At 48.1% G+C, this 24713-nt stretch overlaps 4 protein-coding genes and 1 long non-coding RNA gene across 5 annotated transcripts; 2 read left to right on the top strand and 3 right to left on the bottom strand.

The window, feature by feature from the left end:
- Positions 1-1647: 1647 nt before the first annotated feature.
- Positions 1648-6023, top strand: LOC120675018 (protein MICRORCHIDIA 6-like). The gene is made up of 17 exons (XM_039956107.1): positions 1648-1996; positions 2090-2164; positions 2241-2275; positions 2360-2441; positions 2742-2831; positions 2952-3027; positions 3113-3191; positions 3278-3412; positions 3639-3737; positions 3938-4039; positions 4118-4264; positions 4386-4478; positions 4590-4753; positions 4871-5318; positions 5429-5514; positions 5611-5653; positions 5776-6023. Exons 1-17 carry the CDS (start codon positions 1648-1650, stop codon positions 5887-5889), a joined length of 2217 nt encoding a protein of 738 aa, XP_039812041.1. The 3' UTR covers positions 5890-6023.
- A 746-nt stretch (positions 6024-6769) lies between these two features.
- Positions 6770-8373, top strand: LOC120675624. Its single transcript, XM_039956826.1, has one exon. The coding sequence runs from the start codon at positions 7078-7080 to the stop codon at positions 8074-8076; it is 999 nt and encodes a 332-aa protein (XP_039812760.1). The 5' UTR covers positions 6770-7077; the 3' UTR covers positions 8077-8373.
- Positions 8374-11650: 3277 nt separating this feature from the next.
- Positions 11651-13013, bottom strand: LOC120675017. The gene is made up of 3 exons (XM_039956106.1): positions 12785-13013; positions 12354-12689; positions 11651-12229 (listed from the first exon to the last, which is right to left on the bottom strand). The coding sequence occupies exons 1-3, from the start codon at positions 12911-12913 to the stop codon at positions 11651-11653; spliced, it is 1044 nt and encodes a 347-aa protein (XP_039812040.1). The 5' UTR covers positions 12914-13013.
- A 2370-nt stretch (positions 13014-15383) lies between these two features.
- LOC120676038 lies at positions 15384-15968 on the bottom strand. The gene is made up of 2 exons (XR_005675614.1): positions 15801-15968; positions 15384-15712 (listed from the first exon to the last, which is right to left on the bottom strand). It is a non-coding gene; the product is annotated as an uncharacterized LOC120676038 (long non-coding RNA).
- Positions 15969-20234: 4266 nt separating this feature from the next.
- LOC120674032 (metacaspase-5-like) lies at positions 20235-23203 on the bottom strand. Its single transcript, XM_039955093.1, has 2 exons — positions 22659-23203; positions 20235-21274 (listed from the first exon to the last, which is right to left on the bottom strand). Exons 1-2 carry the CDS (start codon positions 23008-23010, stop codon positions 20352-20354), a joined length of 1275 nt encoding a protein of 424 aa, XP_039811027.1. The 5' UTR covers positions 23011-23203; the 3' UTR covers positions 20235-20351.
- Between the last annotated feature and the right edge of the window lie 1510 nt (positions 23204-24713).

Below are 24713 nucleotides of genomic sequence, written 5' to 3'. Positions count from 1 at the left end.
CCTTATTCTACTCCTTCCGACCTCCACCCCGATTCACCATCAATCCCTTCTTAGGCCAGTCTCAATAGAGTTTCATGAAGGGTTTTATGACATTAAATATCATCAATTTTGCTGAAAATTTCATGAGATGTGAGGAGAGTTTCATCACCATACTGGTACACTTACCTGTGTCATAAAATTGTGCACTGAGACCGGCCTTAGTAGGCCCCTACCTCTCTCCTTATTTGTTTTATTCCCCAACTCCAGCGAGATCTGTTTTCGTGTTCCATCTTTGGCTACTTTCGACTCCATCTTCGATTAGTTCCTACCTACTTCCTGACTCCGGTGAGATTCAGACCCGACTTCTCCACCTTTACCGTGTTGACTCCATCTTCGGCCCTGCGAGGATAGTGTTTGAGAAGTTAGGGTTTGTTGTTAGGTTTAGAGGTCAGGTTTACCTTACCCTCTAGGTTTAAATGGAAGGGCGTCGAAGTAGATGGTGTATGGGTAAGGCGGCGCCACGGCAAGGGGCTAGTGGGGTGGGTGACATTGAAGGTGGTTGAGTTATCATTAGTCGTGGACGACTGTCGTGAATTTGACACCCGGAAAACATATAGTAGTAGAGAGTTTGATAGCGGAAGCAAATTGACGACATCCAGTTGGGAATTCGACGATGGAAGTGAAGAGATTGAGAAGGACAACATCTAGAGGCTAAAATAATAAATCAATTTGTAAAGAACCAATTTTACAAATTTCTTGTAGGCTGTTATGAATTTGGTATCTATTTGGTTGGTATCTAATTTCTAGAATTTTGCAAGCCGTACTCCTATATACGATTTCTTGTTAAAATTTTGGCGTACACCAGAATTTTGGGTAGCCAAACAGCAAACAAAACGCGCCCTCGGCTAGTCGGGCTTCTGGCCACGCCGCGCGACTCCTTCCCCGCCGCCCTACGTGCCCACCGCCGGCGATACGACGCTTCTGCGTTCGCCTCTACCCGCCCACAGCTACTTGCATTCGCTCCGCCTCCACCTGTACGTGCGGTTGTTCGAGAGCGCCGCCGCTTGCAATTCACCTGTGCTGACCTGGCTGTATACATAGCCGCCACCTGAAGTGGTCGACGATGTCAGGCACGCTGTCACTGGTGAGATCGTCTTCCCAAGCTCAGGGATCACGCGTCGAGTGCCTGTGCCTTAGCCTGCCACCATGCCTGAGTTGCCATCGATAGCTACTGCTTCGCGAGTCGCTGACACCGAGCACGCCTCAGAGCATCCTGGCATCGCACCGTGGCTCCGATCGCGGTGACAGCGCGGCTGCCGGGAAGTTCGTGCAGCGTTGCGAGCCCACACACAAGGGTCGTCGTGGCAGTGTTCGGGTTGACGAACCTGTTCGACGGAAGTCTTGAGCGGCGAGACGTTTTCATGATTTGCTTCAATTCTTCTTCTTCTTCACTTCCAGCGAATTTTCCTTTGACAAATAAAATACTCTTGTAAATGTTTTCGGCCAGTCAATGAAATTTCTGGTTTTAAAGAAAAAGCTTGTTTTTGTCTTTTCGAAGCGCCGTTGTGTTCCATGTGTTGGTACTCTCACCATCGTCCCCACTAACCGCTCCCTCCGCTCTGGAATATGAACAGCAACCGCCCCACCGACGTGGTGACGGCGGACGCCATGGACGCGCAGGTGGACATCAAGCCCTTCTTGTCCCCGATCACCGCCATTCCTATCCAGCGGGGCCTCCACGGGCCCAGCACCTTTCAGGCAGCGGCGACGCAATCGGAGCGCGGCGGCGCTCGAGTGCTAACCGGGGTGCAACCGCAAACTCTGGCGGAAGCGGCGTGCGTCCTCAACCGGGCAGCTTCGGAGCTGTCGGGTGGCATCGGCGATCGGACCTGTGGCGCCGACGAGGCATCCGAGGGCACCTCGGCTCGTCGCCCTTGCCCTGCACCACGGTTGAGCAGGAAGTTCTGGGGCGCCGGCGATTACGATGCGGGGGCCGGGAGCTCTGCGCCACAGCCGAGTATGCCACAATGCTGAAGCATTTCGTGCAAAATTTGGAACTCCTTCGTACTGCGCCTAACCCTCGACGTTGCCCACTTTTGCTCTGTTGCAGCTGTGCAGAATCGCATGTGTGTTCACCCTGAATTTCTCCACTCCAACGCGACTTCGCATAAATGGCCATTTGGAGGTAAGATTTTGTGCGCAGGCTTTTTCCAGACTAGAATCTTACAGTTACATTGTGAACTCGGTTTGCCTTGTTACAGCGGTGGCAGAGTTGTTGGACAACGCGGTAGATGAGGTAATAAAGCACCTTCATTGTTTCATTTTCACGCTTCGATTATTCATTGTTGAATATGTGATTGGATTATGTTCTGTTGAACAGATTGAAAATAGTGGTGCTACAAAAATATTGGTGGACAAAGTCATCGACAACCGGAACGGATCACCAGCTTTGCTAGTTCAAGGTTCTGATAACTAACTACCATGTTATATTCTTGTTTCCTTCACTTAATCTGACAACATTTTGAAGTAACATTTGATCTGGATAATAAAGAACTAAGGCCCTGTTTGTTTACCCCTCAGATTATATAATCTGACAGCATGAACTTGCAAAGCTGCCTGATCCTTTTTTTATGCAATTTGTATGAACTAGAGAGTCTGGTCAATGCTTGCACCGTAATGAGATTGCATTTGAAAATCTGGGTACGAATGCCATGTCTCTAATTTGAAACTGACGGAGTGCATATTTTCTGGTTGCCATACAGATGATGGTGGAGGCATGGATCCTGATTCCTTGAGGCGTTGCATGAGCTTTGGATTTTCAGAGAAACAATCAGGATCTTCGATTGGACAATGTATCGCCTACTAACTCTGTTTTATCCTATTCTAAAAAAAAACTAACTCTGTTATATAATCAGCTAGTCATCTCCCAAAAACTGGATGACTAACATTTTGGCATTTACCACTCTGATCAGATGGAAATGGATTTAAGACTAGCACAATGCGGCTCGGGGCAGATGTTATTGTTTTCAGCCGTTGCACAAAGAGCGGGTACAAACTCACTCATATTTCTTTCCTTCTGCAAACTACTTTTCTTTCTGAGTTGAAAAAATGCCAATTTATTGGTTGATTTCAGTGGGCCTACTCAATCCATTGGTCTCCTCTCTTACACTTTCTTGGTGGAAACTGGCCAGACAGATGTTGTAGTTCCTGTGGTATGCTGTGTGATTTTATTTTTATTTTTTTGCACAAGACTATGCACCACTTTCTTTGTTTCTGATGATATGTTTTCTCTTTTTAGGTGGAATACAAATGCAATCTATTAAGAGGACAAACTACACGACTGGAGCGACATGGTTCAGAACACTTCTCCTCAAATTTGTCAGTGTTGTTGAAATGGTCTCCTTTTGCAACAGAAGAAGAGTTATTGAAGAATGTATGATCATCCATTCCATGTCTAGAGATACAATATTTAATTTGCTCCAATTGGTTGTTAATAAATTGACTAACTTAGACCTTAACAAAGCTACAAGTTGGACATATTCCTTTCTATTTGGAAATGCATTTTAGGTGCAACTAGTATAATCTCATCTAGTATTTATTAGTAATGAAGACCCTATCCAAAATGCTAATGGTTGTTTTAATCTGTGGTTGATGAACAGTTCAGCGATATTGGCCCACATGGCACCAAGATTATAGTGTTCAATTTGTGGTCCAACGATGATGGTAATTTGGAGCTCGACTTTGACACAAATCCAGAGGTAACCATCAGATATCTCACTTGAATGATTTAGCTTAATTATTGTGTTATTAAAGTAATATCCTTAACTCTGAATTATAATTGAACTCTGTTGGACAGCTGTTAAACTTTGCATTGTCTTGCAGATTCTTTCTGAAAAAGGATTTTGTTTACGTTGCACATCGTTACAGTGCTTCTTCTTGCTGTTTATTTGTATTTCAGGATATTATGATTAGCGGCGCGCCAAAACCAGAAGAGATTAGTAACGCTGTGAAAAGGACTAATGAGAATCATTTGGCTAATCGACTGCGCTATTCTCTTAGGGTGAGTGTCATATGGTTGGCCAATCCTGCAGTCCTGCACAATACACATGAGTTGGGTTGCTGACATATCATTCTGCAGGTCTACATTTCTGTCTTGTATCTGGAGCTACCAGATTACTTCAAAATCATACTTCGAGAAAAAGAAGTTAAGCGTCATTGCATTGCTGCTGATATAATATATCCTGAATGCATCAGTTATAAACCCCAAATTTCCGGAAGACAAGAGGTTTGTCCGGAAATAAGAACAACCTTTTGTTAGCTTGACAACATTGGTCGCTCGCTTACTCTTACATGTGTAGTTTTAATACTCTTGTTTCTCCATTTTGTACTTGCTTTGGTTGATTCAGGCTGAGGTTATTACGATCATTGGATTCTTAGATGGCGCTCCAACAATTAGCGTACATGGATTTAATATCTATCATAGGAATCGCCTTATTTTGGTGAGCTTCTGATCGCTTACATTCATTCACTTTGCTTGATGATGCACCAACATAAAAATAAGGTTCACATAATCCAACATTTTTTTCAAAAAAAAAATCTATGTATTGCAGCCGTTTCATCGAGCTCTGAGTTCTGCAAGCAGTAAAGGTAGAGGTGTCGCTGGAGTACTTGACGCAGACTTCATCAAGCCGACTCACGACAAACAGGACTTTGAGAAGTCACAGCTGTTTCAGAGGCTGATGAACCGCTTGAGAGACATGACTACCGAGTACTGGTACGTTACAGGTTCTGTCTCCATACCATGCGTGATAGTAGTAGTTTCTTTCAAATCTAGTTTGCACCAAAGCTTGCTTCGGCCCAATGATCACCACGCAATGTTTCGGTTCCTCAGGGATATCTATTGTCACAAGATCGGATATGGGAAAACGCCACGCGTGCGGGCGGCTCCCATTCCTCCTCCTCGTCCTCCTCCAGTAATGCTGCCAATGGAGAGTGGTACTGCTGAACCATTAGAGGGGACTGCACCTGCACCTGTAGTGTCATTGCCACCCTTGAGACCCCAGGGCACCTGCGTGAACGCAGTTCCAATTGCTATTGCACCCCCTAGTTTTGGCTCAGCCCCTGCCGGTGCTGGAACAGCGGGTGTTGCACCACGAGCTCCTACTGGTCACTCCCCGTCAGACACGCAGATCATGCAAGCCAACCAGAGGACCTCATCTTCCTTGGCTCCTGGCCCTGATTTGAAAAGAAAACGGAGCGATCGCGATGCTGCTCTGACGGTTCCATTAGAAAAGCGCGCCACGCATGATTTGGTCGGCAGCAGCTCCTCTGGTGACCAGGTTAGTACAGACAATCATGCTGCTCGTCCATGCCACTCTGTTTCTGCACTCTGTCATCCCCCCAATCAAACCATGGCAACGTCCGTTGTGTGGAAAGCTAATGCCTCCAGATGGCACAGGTATGCCAGTATACGCGAGATCGAGAGCGGAGGGAGTTCTCCTTCCTGAAGATGGAGAATCGGATGCTCCGTGAAGAGTGAGTCCGACATCGGTCTTACTTCCATTTCACCCTATAGTGATCTTAGCAAGATGTAACCGTTTTTTTTTTGTTTCTTTGCATTTTGTGGTGTAGGTGCTCACAATTTGAGATGCAAGAGAAGGAGCTACTGCAGAAGGTAATTTGTCTGCCCACCCTGCGTGGTTGTCACTCGTCAGCAGAACTGGGCGTCCGATTCCGAACCGCGATTTGCACCGTGCTGACGAACCTGACGAACTTTGATCTGCTTGTGCCGAACAGGAGCAGGATCTGCAGATCCAGATTGACCAGGCGAAGGAGCAGTACAGCAGCCTGCTGAACGAGTACGTCTCGGTGGTGGCGGAGGCTCCGGCACCGAAACGAACCAAACCATAGGCAGGCGTCCTCGTTTTTCTGAAGTCACCCCACCACGCCGCGCGATTTGGTCGCGCTCGAGCTCTCTTGGACATGTGGACATGGACATCTTCAGCGTGCCAGAGAACAGAGCGCGCAAGCAAGCAGCCAAACACCGTGCTTGAAGCGGGCGGTGCTTTTGGAATTGGACTGCCACGGCCAGTGTTGGCATATAGCTCGAACGGAGCGCACCCGTCAGGGGCCTGGTGTTTCTTCTCCGTGGTTGCAATGCGTCTAGGAACTTTGAGTACTAAAAAAACTGGCTGTCTTGTGTGTAGACGGTTTCTCGATGGGATTGAAATGTGCTCAACTGCTGATGCTTTTTTTTTTTTTTGTGGAATTGAGAAACTGGGATGCAAAATTAGCAAAAAAAAATGAGAAACTGTTACTTCCCTCCCAGCCTCCCAGGCTGGTTTGGTTGCTGTAGGGATGGTTGTGGTGGCCCATGATGCGCCCGTGGACTGTGGTTTAGTTGCAGCCGTAAAGTTTTTGAAATAGAATTTTTATAGATTAATTATAAACTAATTACAGAACTCGTAGGTAAACTAGGAGACGAATTCATTAAAATTAATTAATTTATCATTAGCATATATTTACTGTAGCAATTTAGTGTCTAATAATAGTCTAATTAGGCTCATTAGATTCGTCTCGCAATTTACAAGCAAACTATATAATTTATTTTTCATTTTTTAGATTTAATACTTCATACATGTATTTAAGATTTCTTTTTGATGTGATAATTTTTGAAATTTTAAATTTTGCAACTAGCGTTAATCTCGCGAGATATACATATACTTCGTGTTGAAGTCACCCGTTGCCACTTTAAAGGCAACCGCATGTCCGCATCCGAAATTCCGAATAGCGAGCACCGCCCGCCCGCCGGCTGGCCGCACACGCTCGACACGCGGTCCGCCACAGCCAGTCCACGGCGGATCTCCACCCAACTCCCCCACCCCCTTCCACGATTCCACCGGCTGACCGGCCCCTGTGTTCCTCTTCCTCCGCCTACCACTACCAGCCGCGGCAACACCGCCCCTCCTCGCGCCTGGAACCCCGCCGGATTTCCCCAAACCCAGCCGGGCGGGACCCCGCGGGACACCGCCAAATCTCCCCCCACCAAATCCGCCGGCCGGAGCCGAAGCGACGCTAGCCGCAGCCGCGGCCGCAGCGATGGAGCTGGCGTCGACCGACCTCGCGGCGCTGGGCGCGGCGGAGCTGGTCCGCGCCTCGGCCTCGATCCCGCGCGCGGCGCCGCGCACCTTCGCGCTGCTCACCGCCTGCCTCGTCTTCCCGCTCTCCTTCGCCGTGCTCGCCCACTCCCTCTTCACCCACCCCGTCGTGCGCCGCATCCAGAGCGCCGGCTCCGGCGCCCGCTCCGCGGAGTGGCTCGAGCTCTTCGCCTACCAGTTCCTTTACCTCATCGTCCTCTTCACCTTCTCCCTCCTCTCCACCGCCGCCGCCGTCTTCACCGTCGCCTCGCTCTACGCCAGCAAGCCCGCCTCCATCTCCGCCTCGCTCGCCGCGCTGCCCCCAATCCTGCCCCGCCTCCTCCGCACCTTCCTCTGGGTCTCCCTCCTCATGCTCGCCTACCACCTCGTCTTCGCCCTCGCCGTCCTCCTCCTCATCGTCGTCTTCATCCCCAACGGCGCCTCCGAGTCCACCCCTCCCTCCCTCTCCTTCGTCCTCTTCCTCATCGTCGTCGTCTTCGTCTTCCTCGGGATCCACGTCTACATCTCCGCGCTCTGGCACCTCGCCAGCGTCATCTCCGTGCTCGAGCCGGTCTGCGGGCTCGCCGCCATGGCCAAGAGCAAGCAGCTGCTCCAGGGGCGCACCGCCATCGCCGCCACGCTCGTCGTCTCCTACTTCGCGGTCTGCGGCGTCACCTCGTTGCTCTTCCGTGCCGCCGTCGTCAAGGGGCGCGGCGAGGAGGGGAGCTTCGGCCTGGCCTTGCCCGGGCGGCTGCTCGTCGGCGCCGTGCTCGTCTGCGTCCTTGTCTGTGTCAATTTGCTGGGTTTGCTGGTGCAGAGCGTGTTCTACTACGCTTGCAAGGCCTTCCACAACCAGCAGATTGACAGGTCCGCACTGTACGAGCACCTCGGAGGGTACCTTGGGGAGTACGTCCCGCTCAAGAGCAATATCCAGATGGAGAACCTTGAGATTGGAGCTTAGAGGAAGGGTAAGCTGCTCACCTCTTTGCTTCATACCAAGCGGTGCCTGGTGAATCTTGCTCAAAAGAAGAGTGATTTTCTAGGTGCTACTTATTTTTCCTGTTGCTCTTTCAGTGTAGTAAGTAGTTCTGTAGCTTGTAATCTGTAAGTGATAGTGCACAGTATGGAACCACTGTGCGGAATGGAACGGAGATGTAAGAACAAGGTTATCTCTCGTCTGGCAGCAAAACCATGTCCTTGTTTACCTAGCTTTCCTGCGAGTCATGCAATTGCTATTGATGTTGACTGTGATTACTGATTCGTGGTTCTAAGGTTGACGAGCAGAGGTTGGCAGTGTATAGCTGATTTTTCTTTGCTAATGTCTGCCAGACTGCCGGTGCTCGTGATTTACTTGGTGAAATATCTTCCTTTCCAGTTCCAGTGGCTAGTAACACTCTAGTAAGAAATTGTGTGGAATTGATGTTGATTATATTGACACTCTAGACAAACTGTATATCACGACCATGGTTTTTCATTCAGGCTTTCTGTTAAATGCTGTGTCTGAATATGTTCCTGAAACATTCGTGTGAAATCTATGTTTTATTGGTTCTTATTATCACGATCATGATTTCCATTGTTACATCAGGAAGCAAAACCTTGTTGAAATTGAGAGCTTTATCTAAAAGAATTTCAGAGATGCTAGGTTCTTGGTTAAATTGTATATTTGTCCTCTTTTTGTGCATTATTTGCCCGTGATTTCCAACCTTCCTGATATTACAAACTTTATAGTTAGTGTTAGGCCTTTCTTGCATCTGGACTCGGATGAATGGTGTATTGGTGTTGTTATGAGACAAACGATACAGCCATTCACATGGAGCTTGTAAGTTGTAAGTGAAAAGCACAGATCACTGTGAAGCAATACAAGTGATTGCTGACCAATCAGTTACTCCTATATCCCATCGCATTCTTCAGGAAAGAGGTTGCCAGTAGATGAATCATTTGATGCGTAATTTGTTGCAACTGCTTAACTCTGATAGAACTTTTTGCTTCCTGCAATGTACTAGTCACATTCATAGTCGGAACATGTTCATGTGAAGGGCCTGAAATTTTGTCATAGTTTGGAGTATATGTTTGTCTGCTGTATTTTGTTGCTGCCGTGTCAGAATGCATTACCCATGTGAAGGGCCTGAAATGCCGTCTTGTTTTGCTCACTGAAGTAAAATGTTCATGTGGCGGGCTTCTCTGCTAAGACGAGTGATTTCTGTGTTTCCTTCTGCGTATGCTAATGATGAATCTTGATATGTTAAATTTCTTAAAGAATTTCTGCAGCCCCCTGAGCCAGCTACTGAGTCAAACTTTCTGGTCAGCCTGTTGACCTGTTCTGAAGATGTGGGTGTTGACACTCAAAATTGACATATCGAACTACACCGGTCAGACCTCAGGTCGGTCTGGACAGAGTTTTCAAAATGCAAAATGGACTTCACCATTGCGTAGATCTCGTCGAGACGATCAAAATGCACTGCACCCCGGCAGACCAGTCAGACCGGTCTACAGGAGCGGTCAGACCGGTCCAAACAGTCCAGACCGAGTTAGGAGTTGTATTTTAGCACGGAATTAATTAGGGTTTCGACTCCTAATGGAATAAGTCCATCCCTCCCTATAAATATAAAGAGTCACGGCCGATTGAGAACATCAAATCCAATCGAACCAATCAAATACATTTATCTTTTATCGTCTTTACCTTTTTTCTTTACCTTAGTTTTTCCAACCTTGACATGCTGTTCTTCTCTCGTTTCCATGGCGTTTGAAGACGTCCTAACTGGTCTGTCGAGCCTAGAGCAACCCTACGCGTGCTTGTCCCGACGGAATTCCTCTCGGGTGAGCATTCGTCAAATTGTCGCCGTTCTGCACAGCGTCCGGTCTGACCAGTCCAGATAACCGGTCTGACCGCTCCAGTCATGGCGCTGCAAGGAGCTCCTCGCGGTGCGCGATCTAGCGCGATCGTCGTCAATGGTGAGGACCCTGCAAGTCTGTCTGAAACTGCACTCCACAGGAGGCAGCAACTGTGCGTACGAGAATGTGGTGGACCACACCGCAGGCGAGTTCCGATCCGGCTTGTCTGACTTGCTGAAGCAAAGTCAGCAAAAGCTACAGTAAATTGTGTCTGGATGAACAGTAGTCAACGCCGCAGGCCTACCGGGTTTCGCCACAGTTCAGAAGGTAACTGCTGCATTGCGTATGCTTGCATATGGAGGGCCTGCGGACCGGCTTGATGATTATATTCGTATGGGAGAGAGCACGATCCTTGAGTGTGTCGATGAATTCACTAGGACAGTGGTTGAGCTCTATGGGAAATCATTTCTTAGGCCACCTAATGCTGAAGATATTGCTAGGCTTCTTCAGAAAGCTGAAGAGAGAGGGTTTCCTGGTATGATCGGCAGTATTGATTGTATGCATTGGGAGTGGGAGAAGTGCCCTACAGCTTGGCACGGCCAGTACAAGGGTCATTTCAAGAAACCCACAATTATTCTTGAGGCTGTAGCAAGCTATGACCTTAGAATTTGGCATGCATTCTTTGGCATGCCAGGATCTTGTAATGATATTAATGTCTTACATCGATCGCCAGTGTTTGACGACCTTGCCAGAGGCATTGGACCTGCAGTGAAATTCAAGGTTAACGGGAGGGATTATGATATGTGATATTATCTTGCCGATGGTATCTATCCTCCTTGGGCTACTTTGATCAATGGCGTCTCTAGCCCTCAAAGCAATAAGCACAAGTACTTCACACTTAAACAAGCAGCATACCGAAAGGATGTGGAGCGTACATTTGGTGTGCTGCAAGCAAAGTATGCAATCATAAAAGGACCAGCTCGGAGGTTTAAGCCAGTAGCCCTGAAGTATATAGTTGATTGCATAATCATTCTGCATAATATGGGTATTGATTATGAGAAAGGGATGGAGGAGCTGAGAATTGAATATTATGATGGCGCAACAACGCCAAGGTTAGATTCTAATCGAAACATTCCAGAAGTTCGTCAATTGATTGCACGACACCGGCAAATCCAAAGCTGACCAGCAAATGAACAGCTCAAGGCTGATCTGATAGAGCACGTTTGGAACAAGTTCGGGGCTCAGTAGGTTAGTTTTAAATTTTCAATAACATGTACCTCAAGTTTTAAATTTTCAATAACACGTACTTCTTCTCTTAAATTTATTTGACATTGATAGCTAATGCAAGTATGTATGATCACATTCTTTTGTGCAGGAGCATCTCTGAGAATTTTGGAAAGGAAGGTGTGCCATGGAGCAAGTTGCTACATGTATTTTGGTGCCATGATTTGTCCTAAAATCAATGCCAAAATATTGTATACCATATATTCCATTACAATGGCAAGATGTGTGGGCGTTAAACAAACCTGTTACCCATTGATTCGTAGAACAAATGATGAGCTTGTCATGCAATTTGGTCTAAAGATGATAAATTTCTCAATGTCTGAAAATGATATAGGTAGCATACAACACACTATCATCTGAATTCATAACAAAGCAACTAGTTCAACACATATTATTACAGGTAGTGCACACTATTACACCTATTGCCCCCTAGGGCCACTGGAACCATCACCTCTCAGGCTCATTGCGGAGATTTGTTTCTGTTTGTTGATGTAGTAGTCCTGAACCCATGGTGACAGCTTCTCGAGATCCATGCTCATGACCCGTTCCTCCCGATCTGCCTTCTGCAGTTCGAGTAGCTCTCTCTGTATCTGCACCTGGTCTTTCTGGACTTGCAACTGCTCTTCCTGTAGAGCGAGTTTGCGATCTGAGCGAGAAGCGATGTCCTTGGCTTCTTCCTTGGTTGCAGCCTCAACCCGTACTTCATAAGCATTGCGGTCCATGGGCATTTTTTGCAGCACTTCAAGGCAAGCTGAAGAGGCAGTGCTGCTGGTACGCGGCTTCTTTGCCCTATCCCTGCCATTTGGCCTATCAATTCTAGGCGGGAGTGTGGCATCTGTGCTTGCCTTGGCAAGTTCAGTAGATTGCTCCCCATTGCTTGCAGACATGGAAGCGAGCCACTCGTTCCATTTCATCTCATTGCGTAACATGTACCAACAATGAATGAACTTGAAAGTGGATTCGACAATACCCTCATACATCTGGAGGGCGTCTTTGACCTGCACATATATTCACCAGTTTAAACTTGGAGCTCTCTTTTTATTTTAATGTCGCAAAAATCAGAAAGAATGTACTAGGATTTATGCAATGCTAATAGTAGCACTAGAGCTTATAGTTCCTTGCCTTGTCATCTTCACTCTTGCCACTTTGGTTTTTCCTTTCAACCTCAGCGTAGAACCCACAGAATCTTGAAGTATCCTTCTGGATATCGCCCCACCTGTGCTGCAGTGAAGATTTTGACCTTGGGCAGTTGTGTTCTTCGCAGTAAGCTATTATTCTTGCCCAGTATGATCCCGATGACTGGTTCACTGCCACAATAGGATCCTTGCTCACGTTCAAGTATGCTGAGCATAAGATTTCATCCTCCTTTGTGTTGAAGTTCTTCAAACGTTTGGGTCCAAGTCCGCCTTTCCTAGGCTTTGCTGGTTTTGCTGGCATAGGGTTCATGTTTTCGGATCCCTGAAAATAGATACCGACAATATAGTCAGTGCAATAACACATTCGACAACGATTTGAGAACACAATTCAATTCTACTAGAATTTCAATGTCGTACCTCAGGAGTGAAGTTGTTAAGTTGCTGATCAGTTGGCATGTAGGTTTCATCTATGTCGATGCCAGGGGTGTAATTCACCTCACCCAACTGCTGAGAAGCAACACCGATTCCTTGCCACAAGTTGTCCATTAATTCCCTATCACATATGAAAATTCAGTATGGTGAAGAATAGAGGGCAGCTCATGGAAACAAACAAATTTGCAGTCACTTGAACACAAACAGAGGGGCATTGCATAAACACAACAAATTATTATAACAGAGAAAAATAGATTTCATGTGAGGGAGAGAGAGAAAACTAGGACAGAGAATGTAAAAATAGATTTCAAGTAGACAATTTCTTCATACAATCTTCATCAATTGGTCAGGAAAATCATTCAAAGCAGTGGATCTATGGGGAGTATGATATCGCATCCCTGAATCAACTAGTTCCCACACGGGTAAAAATACCCCGCCCTCTGCACTTCATCCACCACTGCATCAAGCCCTATACCACCAATCCAGACTATGCAGAGCAAAGATCTCACCTAGCAACGACCGTAGCCGGAGCCGACGAAGAACCAGTGCTTCCGGGTGAGGAGGGGCGTTGGGATTGGGTGCGCCGCCGCCACTTCCGTCATCCTCTCCTTGCTCCTGTGCTTTCCCGCTGCCGTGCCCTCTTCGATCTTGCCTTGGACTCCAGCTCGAGGTCACCGCGGCCGGGAAAGGGGGCGTCGGCGCGAGGTTTGCCGAGGGCAGAGAGGAGCGCGAGACAGACGCGTCGGCATTTGGGTCCGTGTGGATGTGCGGGGAGAGAGAGGATGCGGTGAGGAGAGAGAACGCGTGGATATGAGGTGCATGGGGGCGGCTCCTTTTTTACACGACCGCATCCGCACCCCGCTGCAAAGCGCTATAGTCGTCACGCGATGCGCATCTGCTCTTTTTTCTGCATGTGCGACGAGATGGGGGATCTACTGGAAACAGCCTAAGAGAGCGGAGCCGGGTGAGGTATGCGAGCTCGGCCACGGCGAGGCGTTGATTTGGAGCGCCCTAGTTCAATGGGTTTGGTAGAGGGCACCGTATCCTATGGAAACCAGCCCACCTGTGCAAACTTTAGAAACTCCAATCTACACCGCAGGATCACCATCCGAAGGCACTGGACAAAGATGGGGAAAATTTGCACTTAGCCCCCTGCCTCCGTTCCATCCGGCGAGCGAAGCGCCGTTCCGTCTGGCCACCCCATTCGCTTCTGTCTGCCTCCGTCCGTGCCGTTTCCATCCAGGAGGTGCGCCCCCGTCCGCTGCCGGCGGCCTCCATCTCCAGCAGCGATGCCGCCCCTCAGAAGTTGTACAGCGCCGTCGGCATCCGAAGCCCGGCTGCACAGCCGCACTCCAAAGCCCAGCAGCGCCTCCGCTGCCCGATTCCCCTCCAGCAACGCCGCCGGCCGATTCCTTAGCAGCGCCGCCGCCGCCCGATCCCCTCCAGCACCGCCGCCATGGACCAGGCTTCTGCCATGGAGGACGGGGCCGACCGCGAGGCCATGGATGTGGTTTGGCGCTGATTTAGCGCTGCCCGCTCTGGGCGCCCCTCCCTGTGGATTCTGCTGTTCCCCTGAATGTTTGTAGGCTTCAGCTGTGCCTCTGAATGTTGTCTCTGTTGTAGCTCAATGGATGTACAGTTTTGTTCAGTTTGAAATGGGAAAAAGATTAGATTTTGTCCTCAAATTGTCTAGTGCAAAATGAATGTCTGAGAAATTTGACAACCCAGAAATGATGTATCCTCATGGCTCTCCCCGGTCTCCCAAAGTTTGGAAATTTAATGTACTCCTAATAACAGCTTTAAACAAGAAGTTGCAGCATACCTTTGGGAGGTCATCAAGTTGAATATTTGGTCGGTAGATTGTTTTTTAGCCTAATGACTTGATCCCACACTTCTGCACACAAGTTTGTTTCCTTTTCCTATGCTGCAAAAGAAAATGCCAAGTTTTCAAATAAATTTTATGACATCACAATAAGATAGGTGCACAGCCAGTGAGCCAGGAGGACTGATGGACAGTACAAATTAAACTATAGCACGGTGAGCTAAACCAAAATATACTAAAACTCTGAAAAAAATTGTAGTAACTATCCCAGGTTGAACCCTGAAAATTTTCTTGTTCTACATCACCTCAGGACATCATGCTATCAGTTGCTTGATTCAGAAACTATGCTAACCATCTGCATGTTTGCCTTTGGCGATAGTAAGCAGCTGTCGTGTTATACTGAAATTAGTGTCATACTAGCTTGATTCATTCTAGGTTTGGAAATTAGTGTCATACTAGCTTGATTCATACTAGGTTTGGACTGAACACATTTCAAACTAAATCATTTCAAATGGCAGAACACAATTCAATTGCTGGAGCCTTCCTATTGTAAACCAATTCTGCAGATCCTGATTCTTGTGTTCAATGAGACATGTTTGTTTTCATATTGTGAATAGTTAAATCTGAACATGTATGCTCTTGTTATGGGTACATGCTGCCAAACTTGAGTAAAAAAAGGTCAATTCAGTTTGTTGTATACTATCAATTTCAGAAATATTACAGGTGAACTGCTGCCAAAATCTGAAATGCAACAAGAGCTTCTTATCTCAGACATGTTTCCCATGGACAAATTTCATTCATATGCAAGAGATGGTACATAGTTTGGCATCAGCTACAATATTTTGAACAGCTACAATCTGAATTGCAACAAGAGCTTCACTATGCCTGTAATTTGACCACTTCAAAATAGCGCTAATTTCAACCAATACAGAAGCATTCCTAGCTAAGGCATCAGCTACATATTTTAATCAGCTTGTACTCCTTCAGTGTTCTCAAAATGCCGTAAATGAGCCCAGTCTGATGAATCCCTGATGATTGCACTGATTGCACAGCAGACGGAGTGGAGAAATTGATGCCCCGTGCAGCAAAGGCTGCTCAAACAATAGCAAAACGTGTAAGATTAAACTGGATGATGCATAACATTTTCACTGGAACTTCCAGAGAAAGAGATCGAGGTACCTTGGTACCTGCAGATGGAAAGAAATGCAGCAGAGGTTCAGTTTCATTGGGGAGGCAAGGGCCTGGAGTGCAGCTAGCCCCGGGAGGCCGAGCTACTACCGTAGCGATAGCTGCTGCTCGTACAGCTAGCCTCGTCGGGCTGCGGCGGCGCCCACGCGCCGGCGAACGAGCGGCGGCGACCTTGGCGACCAGAGGGAGGCGGCGGCGAACCGAGGGATCCGTCCCTGGTGGAGGCGGCGGTCTTGTTGGCCCTAGGGCACGGAACGAAGGGGAGGCGGTGGAGGGCGGCGGCACTCCAGGCGAGGCAAGGGCGGCAGCGCTCTGCCAGGAGCCGGCGGAAGAAACCCTAGGCGGCGGCGTCTTGGGGAGAAGAAGCGCGACGCCCCCTGCGCGAGACCCAGAACGAATGAACGGAGGGGAGGCCGCGGCTGACGGAACGGAACGGAGGGGCGGAATTGCAAGAACGCGCAGCGAAGGTGGGGGGGGGGGAGGCGGGCGTCAGTGTAAAAATTCCCCAGATCTGTCCGGTGCCTTCGGATGGGGATCCGGTGGTGTCTGTTGGAGTTTACAAAGTTTGCACAAAATCTTGATTTCCGTAGGATATGGTGCCTCGGTGGTAGAGAGGTTGTACCTTACCTTTGTACACTACACACGATCTGCCAACGTGTTTCCTTAGCGCGTGCCTGGCGTGTAACATATCCTCTCGCCGCACCCAACTCATCTGTGATTAAATGAAACAGCTCATCACCTCGCTTGACACCTAAGCGCGTCACCAGGAATCCAGGATCTGCCCCTTACCGTGACCGTAGAAAAGGTAACCGTGGGAGACTGGGAGGCGTAGGCCGTAGGGTCGGCACATCCTTGACGGCACTAGCTCTCCCTTGTAGATCGAGGCCATGGCGAGCGACAGCCTCCGCGTGTTCCTGGTCCTCCTCGTCGCGCAGGTCTGCCTGCTCGTGGCGATGGCGGCGTCGGCGGTGCACGGCAGGCCGGGGCCCGGCCCTGTGGCCGTGGAGACGATTCCGGCGTGTTGCTTCTACCACCCCGAGTGCTGCCAGAGGTCGGCGCCGGCGCCAAGCCCTGACCCCGTGGCCCGTGGGTTGCCGTCTCTCCTCCCGGTGTTCTAGCGTGATCAGTTGCAGACTTGCAGTAGGGTGATAGAGATTGTTGTTTGGATGCACGGATGCAATGCTGAACTGCTGATGTTTTAGCTCCGTCATTGTACTGATCACTTGCCTAATAAAATGGGAAGGATAAGTTTGGTTTCAGATCAGGTTACGTGACTATGCTCAGTTCTTTCTGCAGCTCGTTTCTGTTATCTGAACAAAGTTATGTGACGGAGAGAGAGGCTTGTTCTGAAGATTTTGTTTATGAATACAAATTCTGAGACATGCTGTGGATTCTACACTTGCTGATTGCAGTTCTGATGATTTTGCTAATCATGCTATGCTTCTCTCTTATGCTGCTGGAATATATCACGATTTGCTTTCTTCGTCATATGGATTTTGGCCGACGATGGTGAACGTGGTTCTGACCCTGCCAGATTTTAATTGTGTAAATTGTGCCTCAGTAGTGGTGGAAACTAGAGAACATCTCTTCCTGGCTTGTGGCTTTGCAAAGCAATGTTGGGCAACATTGGGCTTAAATAGTGCACAAAAATATACACCCTTCTGAGATCTTGGAGCACTTTAAAGCAACACTCCAAGTGCCTTTTTTTCATGGAAATCATCATCTTGATGAGCTGGAGTATCTGGGGAGTCAGAAATGGAAAAATCTTTGAGGGCAAGAACAATTCTCTTCAGACTTGCAGGGAGAATTTTATTTCAGAATTTGCACCGGCTATCCATCGTGCAAAAGCAAGATTTGTTCAGCCAACGTCTAATTGTCTAGATGCTTATATCTCTTCCTGATTTATTGTAAACTCTTGTAACTTTCTTTATTAATCTAATATATATCCAGTAGGGGGCTTCCCCCCTCCTGTTCCATCAAAAAAAAATGCATCCATATATTAGATTACACAAAGAAAAAATATAGGACATGCCAAATAGTAATAGTAAGTAACTATGAACAAAAGGCTAAAAAAAAGAGGCTAGAACCATAATCAGAATTGATGTGAACTGTTTTTCGATAAAAAAAATGATGTGAACTACCTTCATACTAGGATAACAGGAACATAGGAAAACTGATATATATTAGTGAAGTTTACAGTTTGATACACCTCATGATACAGAGTATACATATTATTCTGGGCTAATCCCTACCCTGGGTATGGAATAGGCTATTCCATACCCGAGCCAACCCACGCACGGTGCGATCGCGCCTGCCGGGCGTGGAGCCAGCCGAGCGCATGCGGTTTTCCTCCCGTCGTGGTTTTTTTTCTCCTCCAGCCTTCGCAGGACTGGTTTTCCATCGAGAGCCGGGTTTTCACATGTTTTTTTTTCCTGGTTGGTCTGGTCCAAGAGACGTGTGAACCAGTTGTTTTTTTAATCGTTAGGTGCTTAGGCGTGCGAGCACAGGTTAGAAGCTAATTTGGAGGAGCGGGGTCAACTACATACGCATACGTGTGGAAGATGTCAAGGAGTACATCAGTTTTTTTAGATGAGTATTTCTTGAAGAATCCCCAACTTACAAAGAGCAATTCAAGTTTGTCTTGGATGAAGATTCTCCATTTATTATGTTGAAACTTGCAACCTTTGAAAGCAAATATATCCAGGCAATGTTGAATTTTCTAGAACTAAATGTGTGCGCATTGCATCTCTGAACCACCACACACCGGTGGACCAAACATGGCTCATATTGCTAAACTGACTAAGATGCATCGTACCTCAAAATACTGGATGTGAGACTGCACAGTTACAGCAGGAACTGGCAATTGGTTCACGAGAAAGATGGGAATGAGATACAGGCTAATCCACTAATGCCCAAATACAATTGCAGTTATCTCCCTTGACCTGATGAACCGGCAATGCCTCCATTAGCTGCAGAGTTTTGATAGTGCAAACAGCTTCTGCCCAGATTTTAATTATTTTTCCTTCCGTCCCCTGGCAGAACATTGAATGTATCAATCAAAGGCATAGTGCATGTATCACATGCATATAGATGGAACAAGGCATATTTGTCAGACAAAATATAGTACAATAAACCATTATTTCCTCTCTTGAGTTAGATTAGCAAAGTATATTGATCCGAACATATGATCTCATATATAAGGCATTAGGCAATTAAACGATCCAGGATTTGGCCTAGTACCAAATATTTGGTTGGCTAGTCCAATCTCTACAAACTTTGGATGTACACGTGAAGTCATTAGGCTCAATCAGATCGATTACGAACTACAGCCACGCTGAACAGGAAGGTGATGCAGAAACTTGGATCGAAAATCAAATAAATCACTAACAAAATCAAAGAACTGGATGGGATTTGTCTGTATTATACCTGGAATTACACCACTGTGCGCAGCTGCACTTGCCGATCCGGTGATGTGAAACTCGTTGTCCACCTCCAGAAACCTCGTAGCAGCTTGCTCGATGCCATTTCCATTGGATCCCCCACGACTGCCAGCTCCATGCCGTCACAGCTGACTGATTCCCCGCATCCGCATGCTGAACAACGCCGCCGCCGCTGCAGCCGAGGCCGCTTCTGTGCCCACCGCTACTTCCGTCTAGAATGTTGCAAGCACAACCTGGAACGATGATGACGTACGTGAGCAAGGACGGATCGGGTTGGGAAATCGAGGGAAAGCTAGACAGATCGAATCGGAGATTCGGAGTGGAGTATGAGTGAGCACCTCACGCAGCAGGGGGGAGATCAAAAATCTTCATTCATCGTCCTCCGGAGACGGGAGGACGGCCTCGCGGAACAAGGTCGGGAGGACGGCCTTGCGGAACGGGGAGGGATGAGGGAGCACCGTTGGAGGAGGGGAGTGGCGTCGACCCCCGTCCCCACGCCGTCGGAGGAGGGGAGCGGCGCCGGGAAAGAGAGCGACGTCACCGGGGGGGGGGAGGAGGGGGGTCACCGAGAGGGATTGGATCCGTCGGAGGGGAGTGGTGTCGACCCCCGTCTCCACGCCGTCGATGGAGGGGAGCGGCTCCGGGAAGGAGAGCGATGTCGCGGTGGGGTGCGGCGCCTGGAGGGATTGGGGCCGCGTGAGTGGGAGGAAGCTGCGACCGGCAAGGAGGTGCGGAAGGGAGCCGGGTGGTTGGGCATGGGGACGGAGGTGGAGGTGGTGGCGATGTCCACGCAGACCGGGGCGAACCGGTTGGAGAAAACCGGAAGCGGCGACCGGGACCAGGCGGATCGGGTGCGCGCTGGCTCGGGTATGGAATAGCTTATTCCAGGTTCTAAATAGACCTATTATATATATATATATATATATATATATATATATATATATATAATAGGGCCTTTCTCATAGTTATTTCAGTATCCACAAGCAACATTAACACCAGCACATAACTGACAAAACACCAAGGCAAACAAGGGAAATTTCAACCTCTCATGCACAGCTCAACTCAAAGGTGGGAAGAAAATACTGTAATACTGTAACATGTTTTAGCATATGAAAGCCACATGAACATTATCATCACTGCAGTAAAGCCCAGGCTGCTGAGTGTAACCTTGCTTAGACAGCATTTCACGTGCTTTCATCACTAGATCCTTGTTTGTCACCTTCCCGTGCTTGCCTGCAAGAATAGTTTGTATAGCATTGCTGAGAGCACCAAATGAGACACCCTGTGGTGTGGTTGCATCGGCCGATGTTTGGTTGGTTTGGCACCCACTGATCACAATTCCATTGTTGGGTGCCCAGGACTTAGTCCCGGCATACACCTCATCAACACTGTGAACCTCTTGCTCTAAGGCTGGCTTGAAAGCTTCCTCCTCATTGCCTTCAAGCTTAGCCTTCAGGAACTCCTGAGCAAGGGCACCAACCATGCCCATGACACCACCACTACCACCATGCTCACCTGACTGGCCCTGATGGAACTTTCCGAGCATGACCTTCATGAACTTCTTTATCTTTGGGCTTGCGTCATCACCAAAGATGTTGAAGAGTGTCATCCGGATTGAACCTACATCAATGTCATCCTTTCCAGTTTGTTCCTTGAGCATTTCTATCAGTGTTGATAGTGGTAGGGAGCGGTTTTTGATACGACCATCCCCACTCGGCTGTTCGGAAGCCTCATCCTGGTCATCACCTCCATGGTGGCTATGGCTATGGCGGCTATGAGGGATGTGGATTCCTTTTGACTCGAACACATCGCGGACAGTCTCCTTGAGAAATGACCGGAAGCCGCTGCCAGAACCAGAATCAGGTTGCTCTTCAGGTTCACGGGACTGAGTCTTATTCTGCCTGGTGCTATTACCTATCTGCTCCTTAGCACTGTCCAGTAGGCCACCACTGTGGCACGAGTCAGAAACTATGGTAAATAGGCAGCCATAAGGGACCTTCTGCACAAGCTCCCTAAAATCCTGATCTGCAGAACGCATGAATATTAGGAACTTTGGTAAGTGGCAGCCTTTGTTTGGACTGATCATCACAAGAATTCTATTTTCCAAATGATACAAAAATTAACATTGAAGAGACAGTTCAGGGATGAGAGTGAAATTAATGAAGTAAAGATGCAAGGCATACTAGCAAATTGACAGCAGGGACTCATCATCTAAAGTGCAATATGAAAACCCCATTTGCGACAGAAAAAAAATGATAACAGATATAGCCCATGCTAAAAAACTGGGTACCTAAAATCAGGCAAAAGCACTTCACCATCCTTAAATAAAAATATATTGTATTTCTGGCAAGAGTTCATTTAGACTTACATAGAACTAATTATATTTCACCGACCCTAAATAAAACTACTTATCACCTTGTTTCAATTTTATTTGAACAGCACATAACTTTCGCTCAATCGAAACAAAAAATTCAAGACAAAAGGTTGATTAAAAGTTGATATTGCCTCCAAATTGTCACCTCATGCACCAAATTCTTACGGCATAATATGTGCACAACAAAACAACAAAAAGGGTAAATAATATAATGCAGCCAAGTTCCTGTAGTAACAGTTTCAGCTGTTTAACTGAGTCCTGGTTTATCTTAGTCTAAGATTTTTCTTCAGAAGTACCTTTGGTTCTAGATTCAGTCAGATCATTCTAATAGGTACACATTATTAAAACCAGATGCATTTAGACTTGCCACAGCGCAAAAAGACCAATGGAAGCCTAACAAATCTTTAGCAAGTTTTCATTCAAATCACAAAGTAGCAACCAGCCATATGATGTAATACAGGCTGCGTTTAGTTCCCAAAAATTTTCACCTCGAAATTTGTGACTTTCCCTTTGGACACATGTATAAAACACTAAATGTAATTAAATAACAAAACTAATTACACAGTTTGGATGTACACGACGAGACGAATCTTTTGAGCCTAATTAGTGCATGATTAGCCATAAGTGCTACAGTAACCCACATGTGCTAATGATGCGGTCAAATGCCTCAAAAGATTCGTCTCGTGGTTTCCAATGAGTTCTGAAATTAATTTTTTAATTAGTGTTCGAAAAGCCCTCCCGACATCTAGTCAAACATTGACGTGACACCCAAAAAATTTTGTGTTTGGGAACGCCCCCACAATTAAGTTTTTAGACTGCTCACAGTCCAATCCTGGTCCTGGAACAGATCCACATCACGTAGGCGCTGACCAATCTCTTCCACGATTGGATTCACCTCAAAGGCAGTAAATAAGGCACCAGATTACTTGCTAATCCTACCACTTCACCATTTCCTGATCACTTGAATAATAAGAGAAGAGGCGGGGGGAGGAAGATGAAGCACGCAGGGGAAGAAAGTTAGATCCCCGATCGCACCTGTGATGAGGTTCATGTCGCAGGGCACGATGCACTCGTCGTAGCCGGTGTCGTCGTGCTGGCCGGTCTCGGCGGGCAGGCGCGTGCCGTGGCCGCTGTAGTGGAAGAAGAGGAAGTCCCCGGGGCGGGCGTCCGCGACGAGGCGGGCGAGGGCGCGGCGGATGTTGGCCCCCGTGGGCTGCGGCCCCGAGCGGTCCTTGTCGGAGAGGACCCGGATGTCGTCCTCGTCGAAGCCGAAGCGGTCGACGAGACAGCGGTGCATGCGGTCGACGTCGTTGTGGCAGCCCTTGAGCTCGGCCTTGGAGCCCGGGTAGTTGATCCCCACCAGGAGCGCGCGCTTGCGGCCGCCCATCGCGCGCCCTCGCGCCGGCCGGCCCGGATCTGTCGTCGCCGGTGGGGTTGGGGGTGGCCGGAGCCGAGCAGCCGCCGGGCGCGGGATTCGTCGGTCGGTGGTGGTCGGGGAAATGGCCTGGCCTCTTCTGGTGGCGCGTCGCGTCAGTGTCGATCGATTGGCCTCTTGCGTTTCCGATCTGACTCGTGGGGGCTCGGGATTGGTGGCGGGGGCGTGCCCGGCCCCGGGTGGCAAAATATTTCGCCGCGTCGGCTACCTGGTTGGCTATGGCTGCCGTTGCCGTCAGCGCGTCGATGCAGGTTCTTTTGGGCCTGGCATCGGCAATTTGATATGGCTATGGCTATGGCTATGGCTATGGCTATGGCTGATAGCAATCTGATTGTGTGTGGGCAGCAGGTTTCCCAAACCAAAATCTGATCACTCCATCGAAGCTGTACCGATAAAGGGCGTTAACTATGACTAAATTGTGGAGGTTCTGAGATGAGGAATGGCAAATATGGCCTTTCTCCCTGTAGTCTGTAGATTGGTCATGGATCTTCTGGAGAATTCATGACCGATGAGTTGTTTACTTCCTGCAGAAAGTTGGTATGGACAGCATGTAATATCTGAAAGCATGGGTGTGATTTTCCGGCGAAATACCCTATTTTGACAGCATGTACTAGTTGCCATGGAACTCATCACACAACACAATTGAGACATGAAAACTGCGGACACAGGTATCGGAGACAAAACTAGGACTGGATCCTGATCCTCTCCATGCACCCGGGGACGAATTATTGATTCAGCTTTCCCCTGGACCCCTCTAAACATTTTGACTTGGATTGTACCTTTTCTCCTATCGATGTTGCAGTGGCGGAGCACATATCTCCTAGTCCTAGATGTGAGGAAGCTTGGAGGTGAGGTTGGTTGATTAACCGGAACGGAACTGCCCGTCATGTTTAGATGACTTCTTGCCCCCTCAGCCTGATGCAGCATTGCAGCCTGCAGGCACTGCAGCTACCTCATTTTGCGCGAGATCGTGAAATGTCCTAATGAAGAGGGACACCTTAGTTCCGTCCTCATTGATAGGACAGAAGTAAACATACACGCACACAAGGATGATAAGGAACGATTTGTTTAGCTTCAAGATTCATCATCAGAGTCCCAATCCCAACAACCAGCTCGCGACCTGCACCCATTTCCTATTTTAGTGGCGCCCGACTACAAGGTAGTAGAACCGTAGAAGCGAATTGGTCTTGTGCAGACCTGTGAAAGAAGAAATTTGAAGGTAGGAATGATTGGATGAGTGCGGTCATACCCACTGCCCATCACCCCATATGCCCTGACACTGAAAATACACAGGAAGACGGCATCAACTCCAGTGGGCTGATACTGAAAGCAGCTCATAAAAACTGCGGCCACATACCAAAGCATGCCCGGTGCGCCATGTCATTGGCATCATCACGATTCACCAAGCCAATCCATGGAATCGAAACCAAACCACTGGGCCGGTGGTCCTTGTCGTTCTTCCATGGTGAGATCTCGATCCTGGGAGCAGTAGGAAGAAAAACAATGGCACTGCAGTTGCAGCTTAATCATGGAGCTGCAGCTTGTGACCGGCCAGTTGCATCACGAGAAACGGAGCGCGGTAGCTTAACCGACCTCATAAAAACATGCAAACCAGCAACCTAACAGACAGAGGCACCACCCGCGGCACAAACAAT

The sequence above is a fragment of the Panicum virgatum genome, chromosome 5N, assembly GCF_016808335.1.
Source record: "Panicum virgatum strain AP13 chromosome 5N, P.virgatum_v5, whole genome shotgun sequence".
NCBI classification, from domain to species: Eukaryota; Viridiplantae; Streptophyta; class Magnoliopsida; order Poales; family Poaceae; genus Panicum; species Panicum virgatum.
Note: the sequence above shows the minus strand (reverse complement) of the source record. Positions and strands in the feature narration are given on the sequence as shown.